Source organism: Vanessa tameamea, chromosome 11, assembly GCF_037043105.1.
Source record: "Vanessa tameamea isolate UH-Manoa-2023 chromosome 11, ilVanTame1 primary haplotype, whole genome shotgun sequence".
Taxonomy (NCBI): Eukaryota; Metazoa; Arthropoda; class Insecta; order Lepidoptera; family Nymphalidae; genus Vanessa; species Vanessa tameamea.
In genome coordinates, this window is record NC_087319.1 from 8,827,784 (window position 1) to 8,854,219 (window position 26,436).

At 30.7% G+C, this 26,436-nt stretch overlaps 5 protein-coding genes across 8 annotated transcripts in view; 2 read left to right on the forward strand and 3 right to left on the reverse strand.

The window, feature by feature from the left end:
• LOC113402597 (lysine-specific demethylase 3A-like) overlaps nt 1-2,003 on the reverse strand; it is a 131,887-nt gene extending 129,884 nt beyond the window's left edge. The window contains exon 1 of the mRNA XM_026642893.2: nt 1,734-2,003. Coding sequence (XP_026498678.2) covers nt 1,734-1,889 — 156 coding nt within the window. The 5' untranslated portion in view covers nt 1,890-2,003. The remainder of the gene's footprint in view (nt 1-1,733) is intronic.
• A 489-nt stretch (nt 2,004-2,492) lies between these two features.
• Nucleotides 2,493-19,112, forward strand: Reepa (Receptor expression enhancing protein A). Of its 4 annotated transcripts, none has more exons than XM_064216270.1 (9): nt 2,493-2,652; nt 9,143-9,215; nt 9,792-9,989; nt 11,131-11,244; nt 13,320-13,462; nt 13,757-13,873; nt 14,138-14,291; nt 15,264-16,639; nt 17,035-19,112. In XM_064216270.1, the coding sequence occupies exons 1-8, from the start codon at nt 2,621-2,623 to the stop codon at nt 16,584-16,586; spliced, it is 2,154 nt and encodes a 717-aa protein (XP_064072340.1). In that variant the 5' UTR covers nt 2,493-2,620; the 3' UTR covers nt 16,587-16,639; nt 17,035-19,112. The 4 variants fall into 4 exon arrangements, with proteins under 4 accessions (XP_064072340.1, XP_064072341.1, XP_064072342.1 ...); XM_064216269.1 differs by lacking the exon at nt 2,493-2,652 and adding an exon at nt 4,307-4,731 and having other exon boundaries at nt 8,632-9,215; XM_064216271.1 differs by lacking the exon at nt 15,264-16,639 and having other exon boundaries at nt 14,138-14,296.
• Nucleotides 19,109-21,220, reverse strand: LOC113402584 (testis-expressed protein 10). The gene is made up of 2 exons (XM_026642875.2): nt 20,785-21,220; nt 19,109-20,707 (listed from the first exon to the last, which is right to left on the reverse strand). Exons 1-2 carry the CDS (start codon nt 21,148-21,150, stop codon nt 19,127-19,129), a joined length of 1,947 nt encoding a protein of 648 aa, XP_026498660.2. The 5' UTR covers nt 21,151-21,220; the 3' UTR covers nt 19,109-19,126.
• A 1,320-nt stretch (nt 21,221-22,540) lies between these two features.
• On the forward strand, nt 22,541-23,885 carry LOC113402587 (nucleolar protein 16). The gene is made up of 3 exons (XM_026642882.2): nt 22,541-22,742; nt 22,820-23,080; nt 23,575-23,885. The coding sequence occupies exons 1-3, from the start codon at nt 22,645-22,647 to the stop codon at nt 23,828-23,830; spliced, it is 615 nt and encodes a 204-aa protein (XP_026498667.1). The 5' UTR covers nt 22,541-22,644; the 3' UTR covers nt 23,831-23,885.
• Nucleotides 23,575-25,620, reverse strand: LOC113402586 (protein DPCD). The gene is made up of 3 exons (XM_026642881.2): nt 25,099-25,620; nt 24,392-24,628; nt 23,575-24,041 (listed from the first exon to the last, which is right to left on the reverse strand). Exons 1-3 carry the CDS (start codon nt 25,465-25,467, stop codon nt 23,937-23,939), a joined length of 711 nt encoding a protein of 236 aa, XP_026498666.1. The 5' UTR covers nt 25,468-25,620; the 3' UTR covers nt 23,575-23,936.
• Nucleotides 25,621-26,436: the final 816 nt, after the last annotated feature.

Sequence of the window (26,436 nt, forward strand, 5' to 3'; positions counted from 1 at the left end):
GTGAATTCCGTTAAATGCTGTAAATGTGAATTTAATTATTATGTACTGTTTTGAACTACGAGTACATATATAGATAAGTGAGGTTTAAATGTTAAAACTATTTTCCACGAGCTAATCTTCAGGAAATACTATTTAAAAATAATTATTAACGGTTGGATTAGTTACATAAAGTAAATTTTATTCCTTTGAGAGTCCAACATCAGTTTTTTTTAGAACTTTGATCGGGTCCGGCAGGTCTCGGTTCAAACGTTGCGTACGGGCGGTGCATCGAACGCAGAGAGAGTAGGGTCGTTGAACCCCCAGTCATGTGCATTCGGTTTTGTACGCTTAAACCTAATCCCAATATACGTAATAGATAAATACAAGGCAGGTGCCAATTTGTGACGTAAGAAGATTGCACAATTCTAACATCATTTATATATGAAAGTAGTTTTATATATGTTAGGGAATTAAATCAACAGTTGTTATTACTTACGTTATATTTTCTACCGATATTTCGTAATCTAAATTGGTACTAATTAGTCTTTAGCGTACTTAATTGCCCCTTTTGCTTTGTTCTGGTGACCTTTTCGTTCGCATTCCTATACTGGTTTTATAATTATTAATGATGTAACTTGATGTGAATACTTGAAAACTTCTTAACTTTATTTAGATGTAACCTTAAGAGACACGAATAAAAGCATTTGATGGTGTATTGAAAGATCTTTAATAATTGAAGAATATTCGTAATAAAGTATCCGTACTAATATCACGTTGTAAGATTATTATTTGTGTTTAAATATAATATGTATAATCTTTTATGAAATCATTTAACATAAATAGAATTTTGTAAAGAAACAAAGAATTTATTAAACCATTTCTCACTTTAATAAATTAAAAATAAAATAAAAACATTTAAGTACTTTATAATGTTTGTAATAAAAATTATACATATTTATATGTATATAAAATATATTAAATTTTGATTATTTACATTCTCAATAAATAATTCACTGATTATACATATATATGGAGTAAATGATTATATATTTTATTATAAATACATAATATGAGATGACATAATTTTTGTCGAAGGAAAATCAATTTTGAAACTATTTGGGAACTACATTTTACAGTACGTTCTTTTAAATTATATCACCGATACTTTTTTCAATGTTATCTATTTAAGGATATAATACGCAGGTATATACAATATCCTAGATATTGTGTACATGCGGGCTGTAGGAAAGAAGAGTTTAATAAATAAATGGAATAAGAAACCATAATAAAAACTTTTTTTTCTTTATTTCGGCTATACGTTGGTATTTTTAATGACGCACGGATGTGCCAACTTTCATCTCTATGCATTTTAGGTTTTATGATAATCGAGATATATTAGTGTCTTTGAATAAAACTGTTTAGTTGTAATATACTTATTTGTATTTAATAAACTTATTTGTAATAACATTACTTTTTAGCGTAAAATGAATATAAAAGTAGCATTACTTGCACAATAACGTTTTACTGAGACTTCATTATAAAAAATTAAACATGATTTACAACTTATATGATGATTGAGTTGCAATATAAATTAAATAATTAATTTATATCATTATAGATCTATAAATAGTTAATGTGTTTATAAGAACGTAACGTGAAGTCATTCTTCACTTTAAGATAAACCAAATATAAAATGATCAATTAAACCTATCTTATTATTCGTTAAATGACTGCGCTTAATCAACAAGCTTTACCTGGAGTTCCTTATTCTTGTTATCTTTATGTGAAGCTGCTCTGATAACACCAGCTTTCCATCCCCATTCGGAAACTTTATTCACGTTTATTTTTGAAACACCACTCACAGAGAGAAATCTTTTGCCGACCAAATCTTCACGGTATCTAAATGCCATAACGAACTACACAATCACATTATTCACAGTAAAAAAACTACACAAACGTCAAGAAACACAACGCTCAAACGCATTACACACTACACTGTACGTCGAGCGAGGAGAAACTACGACACTACGTGAAATCTTCCAAAGAACAAAAATCCAACGAGGTAAAGGCGGCTGATTTGAATAGTACATAGCAAAAATATACACCTGCTAGTAGCAAGAACGCCTTCTGAAATTTGCTGGTTATATTACTATCCGACCACATTTAGATGAACGTTCAATCAGTAAAGCTACCGCTAGTGAAAGCACTTTTTAATTCGTACATCCTACATCGGATCTAATGTTTTGTCATATTGTAGTACAACTACTGTATAATAGATGGCGTTTTACGAGCGTAACTTCTATTCATTCACAGATGGCGCAATTAATATAAATAATATTCAATTATAATATCTATATGCTTGTTATATTAATGTAAAATGAAAACATATTAAGCATTGTTTAAAGTCAAATGAATAATTTTATCTTTATTCTACGTAATAAAATAAAATATATTATGTAGTTTGTTTTTTTAATTACATTCCTAATTTTTAAACGAAAAGTCATATTGATTGTTAAGATCACGTGATCAAAACATAAGTTCGATTCAATATGGCGGTTTGGTCTTTTTGAGAGGCGGTTGTGTTTTGTCATGTTTACATTAATGATTATTTTTAGTGAGTTTTTCTTATGTGACTATTAATATGATATCGTCGATCATTTCCCGACTGGTAATGTAAGTATAAAAATATTAATTCTCTTTTTATAGGGATCTGGATAGGTCTGATTTATTGCCTATATTTTTAGTCTGCTATCTTTCTTTGTTTGAATATAATTACACTTATGCGCACACTATTTGCATTCATTTTAAAATTATAGAATATATCTAATTCAAATACATATTTCCTATAAATTTAATATTATTTAACTCGTTAACGATAAATCGAACATATTTTTACTCAATTAGTCATAAATTTCAAACATACACAGTAGTATTCTATAAAAATGGGTTAATAAATCATGAAATAAATATGTTGTGTTTATTTTAAATGTATGTAATTTTTTTAATATACTGGATGCATTTCCCATATTGACAGATGACATCGCAATGAGGATTATACTTAGTTTACAATACATTTTACTTAAGGGTTTAAATAATCTTTAATAATTCGATAGATAACATTTTTTTAAAATAAGTCATCACTTTTTCATAGACAAGACATTACAACAATTTTCCTTATAGACACACTGCATTAAATTAATATTAATATTTAATGCAGTTTGTATTGATGTTAAACAATTAAGAAACAATTTAAATGGTGAGCCTCCTGTTCGTTTGCCACCTATCACATAAAAAAAATAGTTCTGTTAGACATATAAAAAACTACATCAAGATAATAAATGAAAAAATCATGACATTATGCAACACTATACTAACAGAAGAAAATTAGCGCAATGTATTTCTCCAGAAGATTTTTTTGTTCATTTTTATTTTTTATATAACAGTGAATATTTGAATAATATTTGTTTTATGGAAAGAAGATTTTCTAATGACATATATTGTCATTTATAATAACTTTGTATTACATAGTATTGAAAAAATAAATAGGTTTTATATACAATCATATATTTAAAAAGACATCTAATTAAAAGTATATTTGTTATAAAATATGGTAAAACAAAATTGTATATTCGTTATAACTTAACCTAAAAATTCATTTAACCTAATGCAAAAATTTTATTTGGATTTAAAAATCAAATTTGATTTGAGAAATATTAATATAATTATTAAATATAATTGATTTACTTCTCAGTCTCATGGTTAATTTTTTGAAGTTTAAACAATCACCTCTTGATAAATATAAGAATATAAATTGAGTTTCTAATGCCAATTGACAGAATTGGTTTTTCATTTTTAAAATTATAATATTAGTGTATAATTCATAGATTTTTAGACTAATTCTTTAATTACAGAAATCTTACTGCTTTGGCCTAAACCGAGATAAGATTACTTCTGGATTTTTTTAAATTATTTTATACCATTTTTAACATATTTAAAATACTTACCCAATATTTATTACAATGTCATGGTTTTATAAACTGTTATAAAGATAATTTTGTAGGAGTTCCTATGATACAACTTATTATGTTTATTTTATTATATTGGCTTTAAATAAAAACCAAAGACAGTTGACTTTATCAATTATTTTATTTTTATTATCTGAAATTTATAGGAAACATTTGTAAGATAGCAATCATTTACACTGCCATATGTTTGCAAATAGCCACATTTCGTCTTATATTGGCAGCCATCCAAGTATGTTTGACTGAGAACAACTAGCCATCCTGAAATTTGGCAGCACTGTAGCATGCTTAAACCTTTTAATCTTATTTTCACCTTCAGACATTTGGTGTCTTGCTGTAACAGTGTTGGTTCTGTGACATTATTTAATCTAAATATTAATAGTACATCAACAGTGATAGAAGAACTACATTTTTATGTGTTAAATGAATGACTGTTCACATTCGTGAAACTAAATACCGACTGTGATCGCGGCATAGATCGCGATAATTAAGACAAAGAAGTTGGTCTTGCTGGCATTCCAAGTTTCGTCATTAGGGTGCCCCAGTGCACTGCCGGGTGCTATTTTCGGTGAGGCCTGACGCTGGGCGTTCGCCTCTGGGGTGCAGTTGATGCTTTAGTCCGTGACGAACGCGGCTTGCGCTCGCGCCGTGCCTCTATAGAAGACGAGTGTAGTGCATTGACACTTAACTGTATTGTGAATCATTTATTGTCAATCAGTCCTCGCTTACTGTAATTATTAGTGTCTGTTCTGAGTGCGCTCGATTTATTCGCGTCTTACGGAGGTCGTACACCTTGACTTCGACATATTATGCTCTTATTAGGACAGCTTGGCTTACCTTTTTAGGCACAGCCTCGGTTGATGTTCGGTCCTTTACCCAGTTTCACGGGTGACGTAGTTCAATTCAATTGTTAAATGTCTTCGAGAACGAAACTCGATATCAGAATAACGATTTATTACGAGGACCATGTAGTTGTTATTTATATTTAACTCAGCGTAATGTAACAATTGTTTGGTTTTTAATACATGTTATTATGAATTTACTTGTTTTCTTTACACGCCAAACTTATCTGACATTGTATCGCCGTATCTTATATTAACAAGCTTCAAATGCATTGATTATAGCAATGGACAAAAATGGACTATGCAAACTTCAATCATAGTCGTTGAAAAGTTATTTATAAAAAATATTATTAAAACATATTTATTGAATTGTATGTAAAAACTAACTATTCTTTTATACATAAATACAAACATAGTACTCCAGATAAAAATTAATATCTTAGATTTAAGATTAATGATGTTAGACGTATAAACTTTTAATCAATAATCTATTGTTCATTGTGTGTTCATACACGCTTCAGTAACCGTTGCGTATCGTGATGTTAGAAATTGAGGAACAATCCAACATGCACACAGCACGCCTTATTATTTTAGTCAGTCAATATTAGTAACTATTTATTACGAATTACGATACGACTGTGCCTTATAGAAGGATAACTGGTTACGTTCCGTTAAACCTGTTACAAGAATAGCCCCAGAGAATTTATTGTCTCACAATATTGTTTGAAAAATATGAGATACTTGTTCAAGTCGACCTACTTTGTTTTATAACGCTTAGCTTAGACCGAAAGGGTTATGATTAAAATGCATAGCATGTGCATCTCACGTTGGAAGTCTCATTAGTTAACTGTATAATTTAACGTATTAAAACACATACGTACTACAAAGAACATCTTATTGGCCTCAAATATTAATCACAATTGTTCTCAATCGAAAACGATGTCAAGATTAAATATCATCGGGACTTCAAAAATATTATTAATAGTATTTAGTTTTGCCTTTATTAATACACGTCATGCTTGTATATTATATCTGTAATTAGTTGTCCTACTGAAAACGCTAGAGGTTATTATAACTAGAAAAATATTTTCGATATCCGTAACCGGATCAGAGGTTCTTGACCTATATGCTTTGCGGGATAGTAGGAAAGAATATTTATAATTATATTGAGTTCTATTTTCTACGTTACGAGTTGAACTTTTACGAGCATGTAATATGGATGAACTAAGTTTTATTAATAAGTTTCTATAATATTGAACAGTTGACCCTTTTAATATTTCGTAAGAATAATTTATTAATGATTCGGCTGTTATTTTTTTTTCACCCACCGTAAGTGTCGTAATTTGTTCCGATATATGTAGTTGTCCTTCATGGCCAAGAATGATATTAATCTTCCTCTCCTTAATAAATAAAAATGAATATTTGCACTCTATGTATTGGTAAACCATGTATGAGATTGTGATGAAACTTTGGTAATTTATTCTGCGTAGGCCCGCTAAGGTTAGCCAGGACAAAATATAAATAAAAATTAATATGTTTGTCCGTTAATATAACCGTTCTATGTAGACTCTTATTCTACTCGTGCGAAGCCGGGACTGATAGCTAGTAAACAATGAATACATTCCTCTTTGTGTATCAACTTGAATTACTTTAAAACTGTTTTACTTTCTTTATATATCAATTTTATGGTTTTCTTAAATATATATTTTTTTTAAATTGAAATGTATTGTTATAATTGTTTATTTCCCAAATATGTATATAAATAAAAAAGAATCGCAAATATAATAACAAATACTAGGCGCGGTCATTTTGAATCGGGTGAAGGGATTCGCGTTAAACTATTTATTTTTAGTAATCGTAAAATGTGAAACTCGGCCAAATCATGCTTCATTAGTTCGTACGTTTCCTTATTATAACCGTCAGCGTTCGTGTTCTAAACTATAATGTTGAACAAAAAAAAAAACGAGAAAATCATAGAAAATTGTATTTAAAATTTAAAATTTCCGGTCTAACAAAACGCGTCATCACCTCTCGCTATCAATTTTGTTTAATTTGTAACGTTTACCATTATTTTTACTTGCTTTGAAACAGATCTGCAAAAAAATATTTTTTTGTAATTAAATATTTTGAACAATCATATACTTATTACCTTTTTCTTCTGTAAAATAATATTTACGTTTCTGCGTGAGTTAATTGTTCGTTTGAGAATATTTAATTTAATATTTTAGTATACTACCGTTAATTAGTTAACAAAACACAAGATTAACAGCTGCAGTGATTCCATCACTCTTAATGATAGAGTAACGAAAATAAACGCAGCATTGTTTGCAACGCAACGAACAATACGCGATTGTTAGTTATCTATCTATAGCAAAGCAACTTGTTAGTTGCATCTGTGCAATTGCCTTGTTTATTTTTAAAACGGTCGACTAAGGCAGGCTGAAGAATTCATGGGCATATACATTAAAAGATCATTTGAACTTTTTAATTTATAAATGTATAATTAGTAAATCAGTCATGTATCAAACGATTCGTGTGTGTATCGTTCGTACGATATTGTACGGATTCCTACAGGACTGTCTATATATGGAAGTGTAGCAGTCACGCTTAACGTATTTTCTGTTCTGATTACTCCGCTTGAAATACGATATTTAACGAATGCTAGAATCGGTATGCACCTTTATATGTATCCTCACAAGTGTCTGCGAGCAGTTAGTGCAATTTAAATTGAAGAAGGCATAAACGCTACGCTGTCCGGTCGTTTGTTATTCATCATTCGGTGAATTGTAGTCGTTTGCATGAACTGGTTTCCTGCTCGTTTTTATTATGTTATCGTATTGTTAATTAATGATAGAAGTCATACGGTGCTCTAATGATAATGAGCTAGTTGTATAATTCTCCACCAATGTTTCTTCTTTGTAAATAAACCTTTTTTTTATTATTCTTCTCAATGTAAAAAAAAAATCCTTTTGTAACTTTACCATCAGTTGCTTATTTGTCTTTGGTTTTTAATAAATTTATTAATTTCTTTTTATAGACAATACATAGTACTTAAATGTTTTAAAAAGATTGCTTTAATTTAAATAATATATTGATTTGAAGATGTCACACAATGTTACTTGCCGGTTTAATTAAACAACCATTCAACATTGAACAAAGACGTCATTTACTATAGAAACGAACCTCATATCTCGGTCATTTTTATCTGCGCAGATGGAACTTTTACCGCATAGAAATGTTGGATAATAATTTTATGTAAATAGAGTAGTCGCGTGATGTAATAGTGCGATGACAAATGGTCATTTTTAGCGCTATTTTTACTACCTACAGCCATTATCTCTTTTATTGAAAACTCAATAATACGTATTAAGCATACGAGTTAAATACTACATATCCAATTTAACTATGCTTACGCGAAATATATTGAAATCGTTAAACGATGTACATCTGTTGAAATTCTTCAGATCTTAATCATCATCGGTTCGCCCACGACAACTTGCCCAATCGTCTTCCTTTTGTAGCTAAATTTGCAGACTGAAAAACGTCTTGTATGCCATTTATGTTCTCATTGTGCACTTAAGGCCATGTTAAAGTAACTTATCTTTCTAGCTCCCAAAATGTAATGCTACGGATACCGTACTGGTACATTTTGACCTCGGACACAAAAATATAACGCATAAACATTTAATATCCATAACCTATTTAAGTTTTCTATTTATAGTAATCATTTACGCCTATGTCCGTGCATAAGTCTTATTCTCAATCTAAATATTGATTTGAAACTGTAGCACGCAATTATACCGAGAGTAATCTTGAGCTACCAGTATACGCAAAGCATCCAGACCGCGAACATACGGATCATACGGGCGCACTCTGAAGACTTTACTACGAATTCAGCGTAAACAAACCATTACTAGATGTGCTACCCGTATCCATGGAGGCAGGTCGCGCGCGTAACCGTGACGACAACCCCGGCTTGCCGACTTTGAGTCTCGGACTGTCCAGTGTTCGTCACATTGTCACAAAACTCGAGGCTGAATACGCTCGTGCCGTAACATCTAACATTTATAAAAGTGAAATTGTCAAATACAACCCGTGCACAGAACATAGCAACGACTACTATGACTTTGCTTTCGATCCGAAAGTGCATTTGTTAAATAGATTCGTTGTTAACTTGGGGGTGGCGCTTAGTAAATGCATACCAAGTGTTACTTTAGCTAACTTCGGTTTTATAGCCGTGACAACGGGGTTGTTTGCTCCGAGGATGATCTCATATCTGGTCGTGTATCCATTTTGCAGATTAGTATTTGGGACTCTCTACCCGGCGTATGCCTCATACAAAGCTGTACGGACGAAGAACTTGAAAGAATACGTGAGTATTGTTTTGTTAGGAAGTGTTTATTATTTAAACGTAACTGTAAATAATATTATAAACACTTTATCTAGTGCAAATTGCTTACAAAACATTCGTCGCTGGCCTTGTCACGGGCGTGCGCGCAACTTGTTCGAAACGCTTCAGTTCGTATTGTGTCCTTTACCTCGTCTATTGCAATTAGTATAGCGTGCAGGTTCTATACTCTATTGCTCCATATTTTGCTTATCATATAATGTATTGCAATAAACTTAGAATGCTTGAGTACTTTGTTTTACTCATTGTTAACAACAATAAAAATTAATCCATTGAAATTAAACTAGAAATTTCTGCAGATTTGTTTTTATGTGTATGAAGGCGAATATATTTTAAGTGGAAAGGATACAAAATACACGTAATATTTTCATACGACACATGCAGGGTACCTCACGATGTTACTAGTCACGGTCGACCACGAGATGAATTATAAACAAGAATAAATAACGTGAAAAATTACGAATGCTAACTATTGGGCTATCTCGGCTCTGTTAAGGATATTATTCTTATTTAAAAATCCTAAAATTATCTTTATTGCAGGTAAAATGGATGATGTACTGGATCGTGTTCGCCCTATTCACATGTACGGAGACATTCACAGACGTGTTTCTGTCTTGGTTCCCTTTCTATTACGAAGTGAAGATAGTACTTGTACTATGGCTGCTGTCTCCAGCCACCAAAGGCTCTTCGATTCTCTACAGAAAGTTTGTTCACCCAGCGCTGTGCAGACGAGAACAGGTAAAATTGAGTTTGTATGCAATGAACATAGTTGTATAAACTATTATTAATAATTATGAACGAGATAATATGTAAACAATTCCCAAGGTTATATGCCTAATTATAAATATTTTTTTAAAAAACTCCGTATAATTTGAGTCGAAGCGCAGGTTTCAAATTCCCGGCCTGTTGAATGTCAATTTAATATAGCGGACAGCTTCCTGTGCTAGTACGTGCGACGAAGTAGTCTCCTTTTATTAAGATATCTATAAATCGTATCTCCTTATATGACTTTGAATGTGATATGTAATACAATAAAACAAAGTGAGAGTTCAATGTCTCTAATTACTTTAGTATATTAAACGTTGTAAATACCCATACACCTAACCATCACAGCTCATTGAGCGTTGCATGTCTCTAATAATTATGACTGTCAGATAGGATAAGTTTACTTTGGGTTTATAAATTTATTTCAAATAAATAAGAATAAAATAGACAAAAAAGGCAAACATCATATCATATCTGTTATGCTATCAAAGTAAGTATATACTACCCGTTCCGACTTAATACGGATGCAATAAGAATTTGTTAAAAAAAACTCGAACCCGATTTTAGCGTCAATCTAAGCTATTAAGAGATCCCACTCAAACGCACACATATAAAGGTCATTAAAATTGGTCAGTCGTTCAAGAGGAGTTCAATTACATACACACTTACAGTAGAATTCTATGAATATAAATATATTGTAAGAGACATTATTCATTCATAACAATCTTACCTAACATATAACGTATAGAAAATTCACGAAATGATCACAATCACGTCAAAACACGAAGGTCTAATATCTTATAACGTATACAAACCAACACTCGTTTGAAAATCATACAGCCTAAGATAAAATAGAGAGTATGAATCACTTTTAAAGTATCCTTGAAGCCTGATCACTAATAAATATTTAGGTAACGGAAATTATTCGGTCTCTATTCGTAATAGCAAATCTTTTATTTATGAGTAAAGTTGAGTTGAGTTAATACACTAGATATTTAAGATTAAAAATTTATTTTTTTATTATTATTATTATTTCGTAAAACTCTTTATTACACTGCAAACTATTTAAACTTTTTTTGCTTTTATAACATGAGACTTTTTAAATAATTTACAGGAGATCGATGAGTACATAGCCAAAGCCAAAGATCAGGGTTACCATACTGTGCTCAATTTGGGCACAAAAGGAGTCAACTATGCTACAACCGTTATTATGCAAACTGCTATCAAAGTAAGTCTCCTCCTAACATTACAGTAGGTTAATTAATAGCATGCTTCTTATAATATTTGTACTCAAATAAGATGTTTTCAGTAGATACAAACCAGGAACATAAAAGTATATAATCATTTAAAATCTAATGTCGAAGATATACACAAAAGTCCAGGCTTTCTTATTTGAGTCCATATAAACGTGGAGTGCGGTATAACCCGTAACAAAATTTATCAAGTAAAAGCAATTATAGAGCAATTGTCAGTTTTTGTTTTATTCACCCGTTGTTGTCACGTAATAGTGTTTTAATTGGAATTGTGGCATGCTTGATCACGAAACAAAGTACAGCAGAACAAATCACAATGAAAATCAAAACACAATCAAAATGATAGCTTGTCGCACTGCTTACACTATTTTCAATCCAAACATTTCGTCATCAATCATGTCCACACCACTAAGCATACATTTGTTGCATCAGCTTGTTTTAAAATTCCTACATTTTGTATATTTTTTTTTAATTTTATTAACACGCTTTTTTTAATTTCCTCCCCCACCCATTCTTTTCCAATTTTTCCTATCAACCGCATCACTCGCAGAACTTAAATCTGCCGGTCACCGAGCAAGGTGAAGTAAGGCGAGCGATTCAAGATCGTGACGTCACAGATGGTTACCATGATTATGAAGAAATGGAATTTCAACGATCAGTTAACACGGCTAGCACTGTACAAATAGTTGAATTAGACCATGAAAATGACGAAAATGAACCAATTGGCGACGGCGATTCCAATGATCCAGACTATGAACCTGACTTATCGTCAGCTCGCAGTCGGGGTAATGTTGTTCGAAAACGTAAAACTACAAAAGATAAAGAGAAAAAACCTCGAAGTAGGTCACGGGGACGTCGTACCAGGAGTCAAGCTGCAATAGAAAACAAACGGGAACTAACGGTCGACTGACTCGATACGTATGATCTAATAAAACGCAACTGTGATTTTAATAGATGCCTAGAAATGTTTATGATCAAGTCCACGATATATTTCGGACTAAATTTTAGTACCTATCTGTTTTATTTAAAAAGTTCCTGCCGGCTCATTTTTTCTTTCACTTTTTATTATTGTTATTAATTCTGAACGTATTTTATCGAAACAGTTAACCTTTTTAACCTTTAAGTTTTTTTTCTTTCTTTATAAATATATATCAAAGTAAATGTAAAGTCAACCAAAAAATAAGCTTACTTTTTCTGTTTTTTTATTTTTATTTTCCATGAGGTCCGATACAATGCCATCAAAGGTCATTGTTTAGTTATCTTGCATGAAATGTATTTTATTGTGAAATCACCGGTTTTGTATGCTGTGTTCTTAGTTTTATTGTAACGTATGACTGACTTAGCATAATTGATATTTTTTTAACTTTTAAATAAATTTAGTGTTTTGTAAACGCTACTTTATTTCTCGACCTTTCAAAGTTTACTTAAAATAGATATAATCACATTGCATGTGCTAGCCACAAGAAGCTTGCGCGTCGTATGAAAGTAAGTATTCATTGTTTTTTTTTTTTGCTAAATGGTGTATATTAAAACTTGCTTGCTCACCTCTGCTAAAACCTTAACTTTTAGAAACAACATTTTGTAAATAGTTTTTTTGAATATGTTAATAACTGAAACCATTTTTAGTCTTGATTATTATAATCCTCTTTTATAATAAAATTTTAGCTTCGTGTTATTATATATTTCATGCAATAATTATTTATCTGCATTGAAAGCAATTGAACGATTAGTAAATTTTTCTAAAATGTTGTTTTATGTTTTGTTGATAAATTTACGGCCAGCGAGATATTATACTTTAGAGAACTACCTCGTTGAGCTAGTTCTTAGTCTGTTCGACTTCAGAATAATAAGGTCCCTGGTTCGAAGCAGATATACCATACGGTCTGATCATAAAAATAATCCGAAGTTAATAAATACACATTTTTTTAAGATTGCCGTCCCATAGGATCATGAGACAGATAGATTGTGCGCATGCACTCTTAATCTTTGAAATTTCCTTAGCTCTTGGCATAAGCCATTACCATCGCCTAAGAGTGTTCGCCACTTCCAGGGTGGTGGTGGTCTTGTGCAGCAGCTCCGCAAGAGTTACAGCCTGTCGGACCTGAGTGAGTGCGAGCCGCGCGAGGAGCGCGCCGCGGACGAGGCGGACGACGTGCTCGCCGAGCCGAGGCTCATCAGGCGCTCGGTCAAGAGGTGCTGGTTTGGATATCTATCTATGTTTCGGGGTTTTGTCAGCGATACATTATGATATGTTTCATGGATGCCATAGTGTATGCTTATTACTCCTCAGGGGGCTTAGTGTGAATTTATTGCATTAGTTATCGCGTCGGCTGTAATCAGACGCACAAGTATATAAGTATGAATTCTATTCTGAGGTTCTACACGATTATTATCTAGTAATGATATGGGCATTTAAATTTAACTGGGTAATTCAGGTCAGTTTTAATTATTATTTACTTTATGTATAGTTTTGGTGTAATCTTACAGCGGATATGCGACTCGGCGGAGCGCATCGGAGTCGAACAGTCGTTCGCCGATGTACTTCCCGGAGGTAGACGTGGACGTCCGTCCTGCACGAGGACGCATGGATGAACCAGATTTCAGGTATATATTTTAACCACAAATTTATATGTTTTTAATTCAAGTATGTATATCATAAAACGCACTCGTTTAGTCTTTAATTTCTTTTCGATAAATAAAATCGTACAGCAACAAAATTTAGCGACAGTGTTCCTTCTCTATCTCGTCAAAGGTGTCGGGCATCGGCCAGTTAGTAAATCATTTCTACCATCATAAAATGGGATTATTAAAATTTTAAATGAGTATAAAGATACGAGCGCATAAACAATAACTCCCCGTCTCCCTCAGCCACATAAAGTCGACGGAGGACATCAGCTCGGGCTACTCGAGCGCGGAGAACTCGTCGTCGCTGACGCGCACGTCGTCCGTGGGCGGCGCGGGCCGGCGCGCGCGCGCCTCGCGCACGGCCGTCACCGCCATCAAGCGCCCGCCCGCCGCCGAGGTCTGGTAACGCCGCCCGCCGCGCTCGCTTAGGACGCACTTGAAACACGTTGGTTGGAAGACTCGTGTCCGGTTCCTGTATCGGGACGAATTGTTTTTAATTTTACACCCGTTACGACGCAGAGTTTTAACTGAAATCGAAGTTTCGATTCGTTTTAATTTACCAGTAAAGGTCTTCATATGGGAACTGGCCATTTTTAAAATAGTTTATTTAAATAAAGTAATTTATGTTAACTATACCATTTTAGGTTATATGATTAACCTTACCTATTGAATATGGTTATACCAATTGAGTATGAATTGTATTATGCGTGATTAGTTTTTTAATTTTAATTTCCTTATTTTATGAGGACGAATTTCATATAGCAATTCAAGTGCGTCCATATATTATCACCATTTTAATATCATACGCTATTGTAACAATATTTGATTAATTAGATGAATGTTTGCTATATTAAAAGAAATGAAAGTAGGTTGAAGATGAATAATTGATTGCTCAATCAGGGTAGGTTTGGTGCTGGTAACGGTTCGTATTGTATAACAAAACTATATATATATATTTTATATAATTCCCAATGTAATAATAGGATGAATTGGTTCCTATGCCATGGTTAATGTAACAACATACATAACTATAACACATTATATAGTATAGAGATTATTGGAGTAGAATATTGCACTTAAATGCAAAATATCGACAATATATTTGTACACACCCAAAATACCTCATATTAAAAATATATTACAATAAAATTATAAAATAATTATATAGGTGGGCTTTTAATATCGTAATTTATAAATGGTAGTGTTTAATGTTCCAAATTATTGCTTGATTTATATAATAGTTGTGTGCAGTATTACAATAAGACTGTTTGATGCATTTATTTATTTATTCTATATATTTTTCATCATTTATGTTCGTTTATTTTATTATTACTTCTCTTGATTCAGACGTAGTAATTTTTATTTAAAGGATAATCAAGTTATCATCGAGGAGCACCACGACGACGATAGTATAGATTATACAAATATGCCCCCTCTCGTTAATTTTTCGTCTCCCCTCTTCTTATCCCACACCAATCCTCCGTTTATATACCAATATGTCGAAGACCAGGTTAAAATTATACAAGTACTAGGTAATTATCCATTGAGCAATAACTCTAACAACCACAATGGTAATTCAGATAAACGGGACCAAACAGAAGCCACTGTGGAGACTCAAACGTCGTCAGTAAACAATTATCCAGAGAATGAAAGCTTTGATAGATCTAAACAAACAGAAGAAACTGTAAAAAAAGACTCGAACACAGACATTCCTATCGATATTGGTAGTAAAGGTAGTAATAGTAATAATACGAAAGAATGTGAATCTAATAAATTATTCAATTATATTAACAAAAGTTGTAAATCAGATAATAATTTTATTCATATTATTGACAATACATACACATCGTCTATTGATGTACAAGCATCAGTAGACAATGTCTCTGAAGAAGCAACTGATTCAAGTTTCTTTGATACATCACCAAATGACGGCGAAAATATAGAGAGAGACGAAGAAGCATCGTTTGAAACACCCATATCAACACCTAAAAGTAGCAGAAAATTAATAAAAGGCAAATATGGTAAAAGTAAAGCTCCTCTTCCACCAAAAGCAAACGAGCTTGAAGGAGAGGAATTACACTCTAAAACTGATAGCATTGCGCTAAATAGTGAGGATAGTTTAATTAATATCAATCCAAATATTCTTGAAAAAGAAAATGAGAGCCTGGAAACTATAAATGCTCAATTTTCTATTGCAAACGAAGTAGTGGATGATATTATAAAAAAATCACAAGAATTTAATCTTGAAATTAATGAGAATTCTGAGCCTGACAAAGAAAGAAGTCGCAATTCTATCTCTCCTGCAAAAGTTTCTAAGGGAAGCTCAGCTTTAGGAAAACTATTTCAACTACCAAGTAAATTAGTGTTTTGGCATAAAACTGACGATAAATCAATAACTGATACAAATTTGTCAGATATCAGTAGGAAATCGTCTATTGAAAATATCAATGACGAATTCCAAAGTTGTCCTGACTTAAATACACATAGCTATAAAAATGAAATTCCTCAAATTGAAATTACACAAGCATCATTCGAAGACGACGCTAGTGGTGAAAAAGCTCCAAATGATATTCTAGAAAAGAGTGACGCTCTACAAAAAGTTATTAATGAAAAGTTAGAAAATCATCCTGAGTACAAACTCGTTTCCTTACACGAAGAAATACCGACCACATCAAAATGCACTGATGTGTAATTGTCGATCCTATATCCGAATCCATTTCTGATACTGAGGCACAGCATCGAACAGTATGTTTATTTTTTAGTTGTTTGTGTGTTCAGTTTGCATGAAAAAATTATAAAGTTTTAAATAAATTCAATAAAGTATACGTACCCAACTAACCCGATGTGTTCAATATTTTTTTAACAAAGTTCTTTATAAAATATAAATATGTTAGTATATTGTTGGTTATATTTTACTTTTTATTTGCTTATGCGTGTTGTGGGTGTTTTATTCCTATTTTAGACTATATTTGTTATCTGTGTGTATTATTGTTTATTTATGTTTGTCTATACTAATAACTACTATTATTATTAGTCATTATTTAAATGACATCTAATTTTATTAAACTTAAATGTTGACGATGGGATCCGCTTATGCTTTTTCTGAATTAGTTTTGAATTTATTTATTTTTTATTTTCAGGCAATGCTGTCGTCCTCTGCTACAATACCTCGCGCAAAAAAGTCTAATAAAAGGAAAACACAATAGATCGAATTGTATCCATATAGGCATTATTATAAAACCGTGCAAATATTATTTATTAAATACTATCCGCGTTTGCTAAAACAAGATATATTTAAAAAAAATACGGCAAAAACAAAAAAGTTTCGCGTAGTCTTTCGTGTTAACTTGCTATAATAATGTAGGTCTCGAAATAATATAAATATGTATTAATTTGAACACTTGCCTGAATTCTCTAAAAATATTTGCTATTCGTTGATTCCATTAAATTTAATACACACAACAAAATGTGATGCAGTAGTTCGGTATAAGACTCAGTCTAATTCTAGATTGTGAAAATGAAATAAATATGTCATTTACATATCATTTTAAGACTCCACGCCAGTTACGTTGATTTTGTATGCCTTCTATAATTTGTTATATATTAATGTTTAAATATAATATATACATATATCTATATATATATATCATGAATAAATATCTAAATAAACTATTTATTAATTATCATACGATTAAATTGTAGTTTGTAGACTTACCTGTTGAAGCTGTGACCATTTTGGCTTTATTGCCAGGATTCAGTATTAATGAAAGATCAAAAATTAAATAATTTTAATTTAACAGTAAAGGTCAACCGCATGGCTACACTAGGCTACAGGCAAATCGAATGACAATGCTAAATTAAGTTCGTAGCTCCTACGCGATGACAGCTATTGTTGATAGATACGTTAAATCGAGTATTACTCTCTTGTGCAATAATGCTTTACGATTCTGAAAACAAAAGTTACCAACTTAGAATACCTTTAAATTGTATAGACATAGCTAAGCTATGAAGCTTGCCCAAATACTCTTAACCTTTTACGGTACATCAGGCACGTGCAATTATCAAAGGACATTTCTAAGCATGTAATGCACATGTTATGTAATTTTTATAAGAAATTATGAGTTCATCTCAAAAAAAAAAATGTTTGCTAAGCTGCTAATGTTATAAATGTGAAACATTTCGTTTTCGCCTTCAGCCAATAATAAATGGGATGGGAATACAAATAAATCTAAAATATAACATAACATCAATCGATTTTGTAATAAATATTTATTGTAGTTTATTTATAATTTGATTTTTGACATTTCGTTACTAGTTTTATTGACGAAAAAAACCTTTCATCAACTAATTGGTAATTTATAATTTTAGCCAAAAAATGCCAAAATAAATGACTCAAATTTAGACTTTTTTGTAATATAGATTTATAATAAATATTAATTGAAAGACGGAGACTAGTTCTAATTATCTATATATTTGCTGAGAGACATTGAGCGAATATCATGATTATAGTATAATAGTTAAATAGGAAAGAAATATGGACTTTTTGTCTCTGAGCATGCTAGAAATAATCTGGTCTTGAGGCTGTCCGTATGTACCATTATACTAAAAATTTCAATTAATTTACTATATCTTTTCTTATAATTTTATTTTCATTGAATCAGATTAATAACAAAACTACGTGCAGTCTCCAATGTAATTAAATTAGACTAATCTTTTAATTGATTCACATTCAAACGAAAAACAGTGAAAATATTAGTTATTTCGTGTTTTTATTTGAATAAGTTTATAATCTACGTCCACGTCAATTATTTAAATGGCGTTCATCCAATCATTATTTTTCTCTAGGCCAGATTCTTCTTGCTTATGTGTTAACAATAAATACTCATGAAATGGCTATATTATGGTAATAGATATTAATTAATTTATTTATTTGCAGTTATATAACTTTGGTACATATGGTTCCTTAATTATGTAATTAAGTTATTTCTACAATATTTTTATATATTATCATTGTGTTCATTGAGATGATATTGTGATAATTTTATTGATTTCCTTTATTTTAAAATATAATATCTTTATGAAGAAATACTTTATTTTATTTATGTATTTCTAAAGCTTAGCTTACTGTTACATAGCATTGTTATGCAAGTGTTTTAAAAAGTATGCTCAGAGCCTGTATCCCAAATGAATTTGTGTTTGATTAAATAAAATAAGAGTGTTTCATGTTTTTATTTATAAAATTCCTCCACTCCTTAACCTAAGCGTGTCAAAAATGTATTTTCCATGATCTGGTTGGTAAACATTGTCCATTAATTGACTTTCTAACAAATTTAGAGACTCTGTGTCCCACACCTTTATCCAATAAAAAATTGATAACAATTTATGATAACTCCCTGTATTATTACCAGCATTTATTATTACTAGTTTTGGAAGATTCTTTATAATGTTCAATAGCTTAGGTTTAATAACAGAATTAAATAATTTGTTATTTGTTACTGCAAACTTGTGGATAATATTAACTGTTTGAACATTTAATTGCTGTCCTAATAATATGTCAGGTAAGTTTTTAAGCCACATTTCAAAAGGCTCACAAGAATGAAAATGCGATAACTTTTCCGTTAATGCAATTTTACACAGCAATGTAAATATTTCTTGCTTAGATATATCCGACATACTTTTATTGAAATATATCCAAATTATTTTTCTGAACAAATTATCTAGAACTGATGTTGTCTTTGTCCAGCCAGTAATTTCAGCAGAAAATAATGAATGCATTATATTTATAACAATATTGTTAATTTTACTGTCAATATTTTGATTAAATATTTTTTCAATATATTTAAGTACAACAGATATGTCACAATTCTGATTTTTTAAATTTAAGTTAGTGTTTAACATAATGAAGAGATGACATATTTCTAAGTTTTCTGTTATTAATTTTGGATCATTGATCACTTCATCATCAGGACTAATATTCTTTGACAATTTTTTGTATCTAATATTTGTAATATAAGGAAAAGAGTTAAGAAAGTGTTGGCTAAACAGAAACTTATACTTTTGGGAAAATGTGATATCAATATCTGAACTCGGATATTTATCCTTATAATACTTTACAAAGGATCTTATCAAATTAATAACTTGCAGAATATATCTTAATAACAAAGCTGTTTCTTCATTGATGACCATATCAAAATTGGCATCAGACTTCCTATTGGGACATGCCTCAAGCCATGTTGCAAAAAGTAATGGAATTAAAGTTTCAGTGTATTCTTTAAATTTTTCTACTTCATCAACCTGCAAGTCTGAAGTTTTCGCAGAAAAACATGACATGTTGCAATTTGATATATAAATTGGATTAAATAATGGATAATAATTAGATTGATTCGGTTTGAAGGAATGTAAGTTATTACCATTATTATAATTAGTTCTTTCTACTTGTTGAATTTCCTTATATATAGCATACTTTTGCAAAAACTCTTGCAAACGTTGAAAAACTTTAACTCTCCATTTAACACTTGTAATTTGGCTGCTTAAGTTGACGGTCAATGTTCTACCAGGTTTTGCATCAATTCTTTGTTTTGATATCATATCCAAAAAGTTTGGTGTTATTTTATGGAAATCTTCAGCAACTCTTAAAGGAATGCATGCCAACAGTATATCTAGGAAGAAAAGTGAGTCTTCCTGAATTCTACTGTCAACATGTGTCATGGCACTTCTCAAGTAAGTTGACATTATATCAAAAAATGGTTCCAGTTTCTCTGCAGATACATTAGAAAGAATTAAGTGCAGAACTTTTAGTGCCTGCTGTCTCACCTAGAAAAAATATTCAATTAAGAAATAAAACTTATTTTTATATAATTATAATAGCAACAATGATTGAATATACATACCACTTTTTCTATATTTAAAATTAACATCGTTATTCCATGAATCAAGTCTCCCAAATGTTGCTCTAAGACTTCTGGATGTTGTGTTATAAGCTCTTTTACTCCATCGAGTGCATCAGTTCGCGAGTGGGTATTAAAATGGTTCAGTCGACATAATAGCTCCTTTAAATTTAGTTTTCGGTTCGATAATGCTTCATTCTGACCATGCTTTTTAAGTTGCTCTTTTAAGACTATTTTTTTTACTTTAAAATTTGTTTTCGTAACATTAGTACCTTTGGGCAGTTCTTTATCTTTCTTTCCTTTTAATTTTGTTTTGGCCTTCTCAGCTTTCAAAAACTTTTGATACCGAGTAGCTCCCGTTTTATTCATGTTTGAATTTGGCAGGCAGTGGTAAACGTAACCTTAATGGCTAAAGGAAACACCAACTCAATTTCTTTCTTCTGACAAATTGACATTTAATGTTGTCAGTTTCAGATGTTACAGTTCAGAAATTAACTTTTTTATTTATTACGATCTACAATAAATTTTTTATTTATTTTTTTATATTATAGGTGGTAAAAGTATACCCACCTGATGGACACGGACATGGACATGGACCGGGGCGCTTGCAAGTGATTGCAAATAAGTAGGATTTTGCTCAGAGGTTCCCAAGTCGCCGGCAATAGTTGGTTCCACGGAATGGTTGTACGAGGATGAAAATGCTTTAAAAATCACGCTGTTATTTGGATTACTGGACTTAGGGACATTCAGGAGGTGCGGAAGAAATTTAAAATTTTGAGGCGATGTCCTGAGGTGAAATTCAGTGGCCGAGAATAACCCAAACAATTCCACGCGACGTTCCCCGTGAAAAATGCGGTAGAAGCCAAATGATCGAAGCAAATGCAGGTCGGGAATAGCTTGATCATGGACAAATCGAGATCCTCTACGTTGAGTACGGTCAAATTGAAGGAAGGTACTGAGTAGTTCTCGCCCAGAGGTGAGAGTCCATGTGAGACCGAATTTGTGTCTTGCATAGATTTATGCGATGGGCCACCGTAATGAACTATCTCATCTTGCTGAGTAAACAAAGCTTTTTAGATGCCAATTTAGTTTTATCTTCTAATTCATCGTGGAACTGAAGGACGCTCAAAATATCGACGGCAAATATCCCAATACTAGCCAATACTAAAAATACTAGCTAGTAACAAGGCAAGGAATCTTCTCAAAGCGAGGAGATACGACAAACTTTGATGATGAAGGCGCAAAAGTGTCTTTTTTGAGTTGGATTGGTCCAGTTTTGGGTTTTTTTTTTCATAAAAATGTGACTTGTATTTTTTTACTCTTTCTTCACCTTCTTTTACTAAATTATTTATACAAGCAAAATAAATATTAATAATCTCCAGATTTTTTTAAATTGTGATGTATCGAATCTAAATCTTTGATTCGTTTAAAATGTACATCTATTTTCGTTACAATTGAACTAGCAGCTGCCTCCAATTCGAAAGTGCATAAAAATTTAGTACAATGTTAAATTATATTAAATATTTTCAGCGTATATTTATCCCACAAAAAAATCTGATCATTAAACAATAGAATAAAGGCTTAAACAGAAAAACTGTATTAAACGGTACGGTATTTTTTGTTTTTTTTGATGGATGAAATATTTAAATATCAATAACTGGGTGGCTGACAACGATGAGATTCATTGCCTTTTTTCAAAATATTGTTATTTTTTAAAATGTCAAGAGCACGTGGACTTCTGTATCGGTATACTTTATCATCTGTCAATTGTCTTGTTCTTGTTAGTTAACCTTAATTTTGACGTATAACAAAGCATTGCAAGTGTTTATTTTTCAATAATAAATATATAAAACATTACTTAAAATGAAAGTAAAAAAGCAGCATCGAAAGAAAAAGTATTTACATAAACTTAATAGAAAGAGAATGCACCTAAAACAAAAAAGTACAGGCGATGTAAAATGGTATTATTTCCGACATATCAAATCATAAATCATCAAATCTACATTTTTAAAAGAATTGATACCTAATTTTTTTTCAGTCAAGTAATTAAAGAAGCATGGAATCACAAAAAATCTTCATATCGTAACCTTCGTGAAATGGGACTTGCTAATGATCCAAATAAGGCTATTAAAATACCTAATTTTAAACAAGAACAACTACGTATAGCTAAACAAATTGTAAAGAATGGTGAATCTGATACCGAAGAAGAGGAAGAGACAGTAAAACGAGTTCCTCCCAAAATACGAGTAGCAGAAACATTAGAAAAAGTAGCAAAAGCCCCGAGGGAACGAAAATTCATGTAAGTCACTTTTAATATATATTATTTTACATGTTTGTGTAATTTTAAGCAACATTAAATTTATAAAAAAGCACTATTCCAAGTACTCAGATGTAATGTAATGTTTTGCCTCCTCTTTCTTAAAACTATATCTCTCAACTACTGTAAATAGTCTGATTTTTTTGGAGCCGTTAATAAAAAATACATAATATTATGTATGTGAATGAATATTTATATCTTTATTTCATTAGTATATTAATTTTTTTAAGTATTTTACAGTTAATGAAATTAACATAACTATTTAAAACTTTCTGGAACAGCAATGTCTATAGATATTTTAATAATTACTTAGCTATTGTAGCTAGTACAGACAGTACTGTCTCTCGAAAGTGTTAAAATATCCTATACTTTAAATATCTATTATGTAAATTTATCATGAGTCTTTTCTCTATAAAAAAATTATTGATACTTAGTATGTAGTTATAGTAATAATTATTTCATATTTATATTTCTAGGCTGCCCAAAGGGCAAGTTGAATATATAACATATCTATTGGATAAATATGGGCATGATTACAAAGCAATGGCAAGAGACAAAAAGAATTATTATCAAGAAACTTGGAAACAGATACGTTCTAAGATAAAAACATTTATGGGTATACCTAAACAATATGGAGAGTATCTGAAATCTAGAGGATTATTAGACAAAGAAGAAAGTGAAGAAGCATTAAAGGAACAAGCTAAAGCTTTAGTGATGGACGATAGTGATTAAGAGACTCAATATTGTTATAAGAAAACTAAAATAATAAATCTATTATAAAACTGAACTTTTTATTTAACTTATGTATGTAAACTTCATTAAATTCTTATGTTTAAATCTATTGTGTTTTACACTCATTTGGTATATCTTTAATAGGTTTGATTTTGTTCAACTCTTCAAACCACTCTTTATCCATATTCAACAATTCCTGTGGCTTCTTATACTGCAACAAAATAATTGTTAAAATAAAGTTACCTGGTAATTATAGCCCTTAGCAGCTACAATTAATTGTTAAGATACACTAACAAATTATTATGCATGGACCATTATCTACTAATTTCCTCGTAAAAGAAGAAACAGCCATAATACACCATAAACTGCAGACCAACAAAACTTGCTATAAGTCTCTTAGTGACAAAATAAATTAATTTATATTAAAATTAAATATGTCCTCTAGACCTATATACCATTCACAATAAAGAAACAAAATAAATGTTATTTAGTAATATCATTGTTCCATAAATAATTTATATAATAAAAGTATACAGTATTTTAAAATAAAAACTTACTTACTGTAATGATAAGTGTATTGTATTTGTGAGTAGCATCAATATTCATTTGCTCTATTGGCAAACCTAATCTCACTAATTCAGGCACATCCAGTTTTTTGTAGTACTTCTTATTGGAAGTACTAATAACAATGGACTTATCATCATTTTGAGCTTTTATAGAATATGTTTCTATGGGATAAGGTAGATTTCTTATCCTCCACTCTATATTAACCCTTGTATTCCGTTTTAGCAAAACCGGCTAAAAGCAAATAAAAAAATATGTTATAATTATAATTTTTTTTTTAAACCTTTTTGTTGTTCCCTAATAACATTTCCAACACCACCAACAATAATAATAATACCCTAATAATCACAATTTATCATATCTTAAAATGATAAATCATTTTAAATTTACATAGAAATGACATTTAAACTCCTGTCTTCTAGCATGCTATCGTAACATACTGACATTGCAAAACCCGAGATTTTCACGGGTGCAATAATTAATTAAGAAAAAAATATGATATAAATATAATTGATACCCAATGGCACCCAGGGAATAATATAATCTATAGCAAGTGAAAATACTTTAGAATTGAATCATTAGTTGTAGAGATTACCAATCAGTATGTACATACCAACAAACTCAAATTTTATCTCTTTATAATATACTTTATGATATTAGTATGGATCAAATAAATTAAAATTCAAGTTTGGTAATTAACTTACTTGATCTTTACTTTCAATAATAGCAATAGAGTCAGCATTTGTTGTTGTTTCAGGAATAGGGTCACCTAATTCTACAGACCATTTACCCTCTCCTCCCAGTTTTCCCTTCATTTTCCAAGTTCTCCTAAGCAAAACTTTTGTGTCAACATTGTATTCTTCAACCATTTCCTTCCCATCATCAAATTTGTAATGAATCTTTTTAATTTGTTCATCCTTTAAACAAGTTTTCTCTGCATTCAGTAATAAATTATACCAAATAGTATTTTTAAACATTTTGTATTTTTTGTCAGTCTCCGAGGAACAACCCTCAAATTTATTGCCTTGTCCACTGGAATCGATATTTTCAACCAAATTAAATTTTCTTTTCATAGTGTTTCTATAGCAACGTATAACAAAATATTTATTTCAATCCACGTGTGCATAATTTACAATATTTGTTTATTAAAAACATTTGATTAAATCTATTTTCTATTTAATATTAATGATGAAAGGTAAGTAGAAATAATTAAGAAAAGTTAGATCATCATTAATTATATTTTAAGTAAAAAAAGTTTTGTCTGGAAGTTTCACTGACCAATTTGCCATTAAATTATATCCAACTATTCAAATTTAAAACTTTCATTGTAATAACAATATGATCTGATTAACTCATTAAACTCATTAATGTTGAATTGTTGATTTAAAAATCGAACATCAACGTCACTTTGACAACATTGTCATTGGCATTTGTGTGGAAAAATAGTATAATCGCTTTATAAACGATCAAGATTCCAATAGAATGAAGGATTTTTTAATGATTAAAACATTGAATATGTATAAATAATATATTATGTAGAATAAAATACATTAAGTTTATTTTTGTCAGTTGGATGTAATTAACATAGTATATTGTGGTCATTGATTGTGGTAATTTCTTTGTATATACTCATTTATTTTTCAATTCGATTAAAACTTTAAAAATAAACAATGATATTTCGCCTGAACCTGATTCTATCTGATCTATTTCTCTTCCAAAAATTGGTTACAAGAACAATGCAAGAAAATGTCCTGTCGATGTTCAGGCCAAATGTATTTCTAACAACTTTACTATAAAAATAATTATTATTAACTATTCACCTGCTAATCCATCAGCTCAAACAATGTTGATTAAATCTAAATTTAAAAATTTATGGTATAATTACATTTCTAAAGATAAGGTCTATGATTAAAAATACATATTTTGCGGGATGATCCAGATCCATTCTTCAAATTAATTGAAAACAGATCGTTAATTATTACATTGAGAGGTTACCGCATTTTTTTTTATATGTCCTTGCCTATGGAAATATACCTTTTACT